This window comes from Amblyomma mixtum, chromosome 6 (genome assembly GCF_055824585.1).
Source record: "Amblyomma mixtum isolate Tamu chromosome 6, ASM5582458v1, whole genome shotgun sequence".
Lineage (NCBI taxonomy): Eukaryota > Metazoa > Arthropoda > Arachnida > Ixodida > Ixodidae > Amblyomma > Amblyomma mixtum.
In genome coordinates, this window is record NC_143017.1 from 51640709 (window position 1) to 51648822 (window position 8114).

The window sequence follows — 8114 nt, forward strand, 5'->3', positions numbered from 1 at the left end:
ATGCAACTTTGTCAGTAACACCTTCCTATCCAGTAGTAAATGGTTTATGCATAACTTTCAGTCAGATGAGGTGCCTCTACTGCGTTTTCAATGCGAAGGGCGCCATTTTTATTGGCACTTCTGACAGATTCTCTTGGCCTGTGTACTCGAATGCGAGTGTCTGGCTACTTTTTCGACTTGTCAAGCAACCAACAGTGTTGTTTTCTGCAGAATAATTTTTACATTACAGTTTTGCATTACAGGAGTGTTTATATTTAGGTAAAATTCTTGACTGCCCTGCAGGCGTTATCGGCATCTTGACTCATATAATGACATTAAATGTGGACGTGTAGCAACAACTCTGAAAATAATGGCATTAACCAACTTAAGGTGATAAGCATTTACTGCCATTTCTTGTGCATGTGTGGCACAGGGGATACTCTGGTCATCCCGTGGTGTGAAGGGCACGCTGGAAATGTGCATGGCTAAAACATTCGCAAACAGCGCTTGACTTCCATGCAGTTGCTCGGCTGAAGTGGGGAAACGGCACACTGTCGCTAAGTTCTCAGTGGGCGTCGATCTTATGGCCCACTTTGTTGCCCTCTCAAAAAGGAGGCGGATAGTGCTGGATAATTTTTTTTCACTCGCATCAAATTGTCTCCCTGCTGGGTGGTTTCCATTCTCCAGTGCATATTCAGTGACACACTGCTTCAGTTTTGCATTGCAATTTCTTCGCCTCTCAGCTGGCGTCATGTTCAGTAAAAACAACACACGACCTGTGCAAAGCCATACGGATGGGGCACTGAAATCGAAGCTTTTGAGAATATGACTGGACTGGATGTGGCCGTGGCGTGCACTTCATGCCATCGCTGCATTCAGTCTGGTTGTCGTGAGATTATGTGACGTGTCTAGGTTAAGGCAGATATAATGTCATGGGTACGCCTCCAGCTTTTCCGCAAAAAAAAGTTGGTAAATAAGACATCTCAGAGATTATGCCTTAGTGCATGGACATTTAGACCTAATCCGGATATCTCCGGGAGGTTTGTGGTTTGTTGGGTTCTGGCTGTAGGATAACCAAGAAGAGTCTTCTGGCGGGCTAGGATAACATTTTAATAAGTTTTAGCATAGCGCTGCCGTTAACTGCACCTGCGGTGAGCTATCTGCGCACGCACAGGTGACCCTAAGGAGCACGCACCAACCACTGCACAGGCGTAGTTGGGTCCCTGGCTCCCAGCGGAAGCGGATCACAGTAGCAGATCGAGTTGTGCTAAAACTGTATAATAACTCAATTCTCCTTCTTTACGCATTGATTTTCTTTTCAAACTATTTACTGGGAACACTAAAAGATGGGTCGCGGTAGCGTATCATTTTTCGCTGTATTTGAGTTGCACTCGGGGAAAAAAAAGCGCAACTTACACACCAGGAAAGACGGTATATGTCTACGCCAAACGCTCTCTCCTCTGCACCAAAAGGCACTTTGGCTGACCTCAGCCAGTCACATCACTGATAACACATATTTTCAGCCTAGTTCATTGATGGACATCTTTGATCTCGGCCTAATTGGTAGCATGGGGTCTTTGTTCTGGGCCTAGTTGGTTACTGGACATATGCCTGCATGTCCTGTTGTTGCATTCTTCCCAAAGGTGTCAAGCAGCTAACTAGGCTGAGAATATGTGCTAACAAGATTCACCTAGTTAGCCATGATCACTTATCACACGATTGGATGGATGGTCACCTGGTGAAGAATTTACAGCCTTTGCCATAATATGGTTTGCAGTAGTGCGGCCCCAGCAGGTGACCAGTAGTCCGCACAAGAAGGCTTCGGTGGCCACGTCCACGTCATCCGCGGGGGCGTCGAGCAAGCAGAGCCCTGGGAGGCAGTCTGGCCTCAAGTCCCGAGTGGTGGCCTCTCCGCGCAGCATCAACAATAGGGACGCCTCGTCTTCCGCTTCTACTGCTCACACCCCTAAGAAGGAGGAAGACCTGGCAGTACGTCTGAAGTTACTTTTTCTTTTCCCCCCTTTTTTTTGTAAGCCTTTAAAATGTTTAAAATGTATATTATCATACCGTTGGTTATAAGGCCACAGATATTTGATGTGTATCATTTGCGTGCTTGGCAGTTAGTGCTATATTGCTCACAGAATGACTCGAGTAGTCCTCGGAGTAAGCCTCTGGGTGGGATGCCAGCTTAAAGGGACGCTGAAATTGTATAAAACAATCCAAACGTTTAGCTGTGCTCTGAAATTTTTATTTGCTCATGAGGTGCAGAACTAGAGAACACTGCTAGTGACTCAGCCAGCACTCCCATAAACTACTCGCATCGTGTAATAACACTCTGCATATCAGTTCGGCCTCATTGACTTGAGTATGCTTGCATACAACGGTTGACATTAGTAAATCAATGTAACCGTGTGGAGCAAAGAGCATGCACAACTTCCCAATCAGGATTGCTGCTGTGACATCACAAGTGATGTCAGCAGTCACACCGAGAGCAAAGGAAATGCAAGTAGACACATGAGGGCACCATTTATGTGAAAGAAATTCAGCTACACGCAAGCAAAAAGCAGTGACTATTTTTGTCTAGACTGTCGTCTCTGGACTATTTGAGCCAATGGGTGATGTACCATATTGTCATTAGTGTGCCTGAGAGATGCAGGTCGGGCCGTATCGTAATGAATTAGGTGTGTATATATCTATTTCTTCCCCCTGTTTTCAAAAATATAATTAGTTTCAACATATCTTAGTTCTCATATTATGGGAGAATAACTGAAGCCTAATTAGATCATTTTTTACGGGTCGTCAGTACACTTTCTTGAAATATTTTTTGGTTCCATTTGAAATGTAGCTGTAGCCGAAGCCCTGCCATGTGAAGCTGTGCTATTTGTACTGTTATTGAGGTGCATAAACATATAAAAATGTTCAGTTATGGTGAAGCACCATAATTGTAAAATATAATTAGGCGACATTATTGAATCAGGACTTTTGTCTGGGTGACTTGGCACATTTCTCATTGACGGAAAATACAGCTGGAAGCAACAGGTGCAAAGTTCTGCTGTATTTTGCTCCGAAATTGCCAGTTCAGCACTTTGAAGGCCTCAGATGTATTTATTTTTAAGTTGCTGGAGGTTGAATTAGATTTTGAAACTTTGTAGGCAGATACTTCAGATTATATTTAACCCGAGTAGGCCATCTGAAAAATCGAAATTCTGGCATTTTTTACCATTTCAAGACCCTTTATTTCTCTTTAAACAAGAAAAGGTAGTAAGAAAGTGGTCAATCAAGAAAAAGTATCTTTGCGATGTAAATTGGGTATTTAGGGGTCTTAGGAGATCAATTTCTTGGCAGTTATTTAGAGAATATTGCTCATGGGACTAACTTTGAAATGGAAGAGGGGCAGTTATTGGATGTTTGCTAAAGTAGAGGAAATAGGCATTACTCATTGCCTGAAACAGCAATTTTAAAAAAAAAACAAGAAATTATATTAAAAAAAAGTTGCAGGTATATTTATTGCATATTGTCACACATGGCAGTGCATGACAGGTGAGAACACAATTGTTGACGAAAGGCTGGTATAGAATATGCTTATGGAGCCCTTATTTTTTCTTTCTTTCAGTCGCCCTTCAACAATGAAGAACTCACTCAAGAGATGGCAAACCTCGAAGGTCTCATGAAGGACCTGAATGCAATAACAGCATCAGAGTTCGAGTGCTAATTAAGCCACCATCTATGGTCAAAGGACTCTTAGTGGTGTGTGTGTGTGTGTTCATCATGGACTTTACAGCGGACTTTTCCAGCAAACTGTGTTCAGCCACAGACCTCCCAGCAGTTCATTAGCATCCTTGGCAGGAGACGACAAGTTTGGTGTGCCATACTAGCAGCATCCGGAGAGACCCGCCATCAGCCATCGCATGCGGACATCCGACGGAACACTGCCCTCATCACTCATCTTTTTTTTTTTGTTTTTACTTCATGGATTCAGGGATGGCTCGAACCTTAGGATTTGTCGGCAGGCTGTGCTGTCACATTAAGCAGAGTTCACACAGCACTGTACATAGCACTGTCAAGTACTCACTTCTTATTTTTTTTTAAATGGTATAAGTGTACCGCATTGACAGCACTGCTGTGTGTTGACTGGTTAGCGTGTACACTGACTTATCCTGGCTGAAAACAGCGATCATGTTCCCGTGCTTGAATCCCAGGCACTAAACGATTAGGGGCTTGTCACCTGTCAATACTGTTTTAGTACTTTTGTTTGTGCACTCAACGTATGTACTATTTTCTTGTGCCAAAAGCCACTGGACTTGGAGCTAATTTCGTGTGTTGGCATGCTTTTCGTTCCTAGGTCACTATACTCAGCAGTATTTGCTTTTTTTTTTTTTTTCGGGCACAGCATCTTTTGTACACTTCCGTAACTTCTGTGGTTGTCAAATCATTCAGAATGCATTATGAAGTTGCCTTGTATTGCTTGGTGTCACCAATGTAGAGGCAAACGAAAGCTGCTCGGGTCAACTTGAGCCTCAAAGCTTTCACATTAACCTCACTACTAGCATAAAAATGCAGGAGTGTTTGAAAAGCAGTGGTAGCAGCATTTAAAATGTGACTTGTTATGTCACTTCTCTGTGAAAAGTTGTCCGTTACACCATTTATTACTGCAAGACTGCTGACAGCTTTTGCCACCCGTTGCTTAGCGACAGCGGCTGACTAGGGTTGTCATTATACTCAGCATGAAGACCGCATTGCACATGAATGACGCCCATTATGACAATGGAACATCTCGGTTTGTACGGCATATACCAGATGTCATGCACAAGACAGAAGTTCAGAAATCTCATCCACTTAGCAGGGTGACTGAGTTTTTTTAGTTATTTCTAAATCTTTGTGATATTTTCAGAAGTATCAGCTACAAATTAGGTTATTTCATAACAATATGAATGCTTCAAGAAGGCTGTGAAGGCCCGTTAGTATCATCACAGACAGAAAAGGAAAAAAAAAGGAAAGTTGCATGAATGGGTGTATAATGTAATGCTATTACGCCTGTTGAAAAGTTTTAAAAAATGATTTGTATCATGCAACTATAGGCTTTGTGATAGTTAAGCTGATGTGGAGGCAATGGTGATTTGCACTTGCCAGGGCAGTTTGCAGCGGCTTTCACCATTTCCTTCGTGGTCAATTGCTTTATTCTTATTCGAAGCCTATTCTTGGGTACCTTTGGTTTTTGCTTTTTCAGTGCAGATAATCATATATTTCTCTCTTGTATGTGTCCTTGGTGCACAAGGACAAAGTAAGGACCTCCCTGCAGTTAGCAGGATTGATACCGTTTTAAACTATTAGTCACATGCTGTTGCAGCAGCATGGCCTGGAAATACTGAAGTTTTGTTCTGTGGAAGTGACATCCTTTCGCAGAAATCCTATCTACTTATACATGAGCGTTACTGAAATGCAAGTACAGGACACACAAAGCTTGCCTAGAGTGTGTAATGAATGCCTTGCAGGTCAAAAAAAGGCAACGCTTGAGTTACAGCTGTTGTGTTTCAGAGACAGTGCACCTTTGTTCAAAATCTTTCCCAGCTCAACTGGTTTATGGAACAATTCCCAGCTGGTTCCAGTTGGAACCAACTGGGTTCTGAACCAGCTGGGAATTGTTCCAGTTGGTTCCAACTGGAACCAGCTGGGCATTGTTCCATAAACCAGTTGAGCTGGGAAAGATTTTCACCTGGGAATGTGCAACATGTGCAGGCACAAGCAATGCGTCATGCTTGTGACACATATTGCCTTTTTCACTGAGCAGTGCATCACTTGCACACTCGAGGCAAGCCTGGCACTCCCAGTGTGAACCGCAAGCATCTATTGCTGCTATACAAGCAGTGTATGCACAGTTGGGGCCAAAAGTCTCCAGGACAGGCGAGCAGCAGCCGAAGCTTATACCTTCGTCGTTACCAGCTGGTGGCTGCTGACCACATCTGCAGAAGTGAATGTTGGTCTTGGGTTCTCTAATATGTGCTCGTGAAATCAGCCGAACATTTGCACACTTTACACCTGTACACCAAAATCATCAGTCGCGCGTCCTGGAGACTTTAGTCCGTACACATGGGCAAAGCACGTCGCTTAGGTGAGAAACATGTCCAAGAGTATTTCGCCAGAGAACACGACCATTTGTTTTGTTTTGGTACCACCTGTTCAGACTGCCCTTTGTGCAAAGCTCTTTCCAACAGGAAGCAGAGTAATGAAGCTCGCAGTTGGCACCTGTCATTGCCACAATAATTACAAAGGGTGCTCAATTGTAACTGACTTGTATACTATACTTTACACCTTGGAATATAGCTTGATTACAGGGTGCAACTGAAGGTGCGTACATAATTAAAATGCAAATGGCAAAAAAAAATGCTCTGAAAGAGTAGATGAAGAACATAATTAAAGCACTTTATGTTTCTTGTTTATGTTTCTCTAAACGTCTGAAGGTTTCACATTTTAGGTAATAATAAAACAGGCCCAACAACTTCACTACGTATGCAAGAAATGTTTGACTGGCTGCATGGTAGAGGTGTGTTGTTTTTTATACTCGTGCTTGAGGCTATGCATGTATTAACATGAAATTTGTCAGAAGATAATAGTCATGGGATTTCAGGACAAAGTGAGCTCGTGTGTGTGCATGTGATGTACAGAACTTAAGGTAATGAACGAATGCTTTGTTGCGACTGTCCTGTTATATGGGATTATAGGAGAGATGACATATTTAGTCACAATTCATTTAGCCTCTCATGTCTTTTATACTTTCTCGGTAAATATGCCTCTCAAGTCCTACCTTGGAATGCTACTCACTTTGATGGCAGGTTTGTATACATGCAGCTCAACGCCAGAAAGTTGTTAATAATGCAAGAATGATCTTCCGCTCATTTACCGGTCACAGTTCTTTTGCTTTTTGTATATATGTAAGCGTACATGTATGGTTTATAGATCTGCTTTAGTTTTTCTTGCTGTGCCATTTATAGATTGTGGTTCAAATGAGGTGCTTTGTATTTTTTTTTTTTACACTTTACAATGTTTGTGATTTCTGTAAACAAATATTTGTTTATGTACAAGTTGTCGAGATATACGAAATATAACACATACTGTCCCACCAGTGCTCCTGCTTGTATCTGTCACAGTCAAAGGAGTATAGAGATATCAAAATTTCAGCTATCGTTTTTTGTTTCAGAAGTTGTGATGCGACATTATGTGCAACTTCTTAGCATGCTATGGATTTCTAATTAAAAACCTTTTTCTTACAAGTGATTTGGGTTTCAACTGCTGCACCTTGGATGATCTCAGCAACATTGAATAGATAGAATAGTATGTATCCAGAAGTAGTGACATATTTATTGTTGGACTCGTATGGACACAGAAAAAAAGTGTAGGGTTTCAACGTAGGTGAACCGAGTAGACGTGCGAAAGCATGTGCTTAGCATGGTTGGCTTATGGTTTTGCTTTGCTGGGTCGTCAGCACATCTGGTGACGATATTAGACTCAGGTTAAGCTCTAATCAAGGTTAAGCTGATCTGATCTAAGGACAATGCAGCGAGCTGTGGAAAGAAAAATTGCAGGTGTAACGTTAAGGGACCGGAAACAGGCAGAGTGGGTAAGAGAGCAAACACCTGTTATTGACATCCTAGTCGAAATGAAGAGGAAGAAATGGGCTTGGGCAGGGCATGTAGTGCGAAGGCAAGATAACCGCTGTTCCTTGAGGGTAATGGAGTGGATTCCAAGAGAAGGCAAGCATAGCAGGGGGCGGCAGAAAGTTAGGTAGGTGAATGAGATTAAGAACTTTGCGGGGATATGGTGGCCACAGCTGGCAAAGGACAGAGTTAATTAGAGAGACATGGGAGAGGCCTTTGCCCTGCAGTGGGCATAGTCAGGCTGATGATGATGATTATGATTTGTTCGTGCTGCAGATGGAAGTTGCTGAAGATGACGACGTGCAATACATAGCGCAAGAGTGCGTTGCAGGTGAACATGAGGTGTCATTGGCTGCGGTGATAGTATAGTGCTGTCGTGCAGTGGCCAGCAAAGCTAATCTGTTCATGCGGCCATCGGTTCGAAACCCAGTCATGGCAATATTTCTGCACCTTCAAGATCAGGGATGCCACAAGATTATTGGT

General features: G+C 42.8%; 1 protein-coding gene across 5 annotated transcripts in view; it reads left to right on the top strand.

Moving 5' to 3' along the window:
* The window catches only part of fra (neogenin protein frazzled), a 504200-nt gene extending 498672 nt beyond the window's left edge, over positions 1–5528 (top strand). For all 5 annotated transcript variants that reach the window (XM_089547899.1, XM_089547903.1, XM_089547901.1 and 2 more), the window contains 2 exons: positions 1757–1968; positions 3593–5528. In XM_089547899.1, the coding sequence (XP_089404025.1) occupies positions 1757–1968; positions 3593–3691 (311 nt within the window). In that variant the 3' untranslated portion in view covers positions 3692–5528. The remainder of the gene's footprint in view (positions 1–1756; positions 1969–3592) is intronic.
* Positions 5529–8114: the final 2586 nt, after the last annotated feature.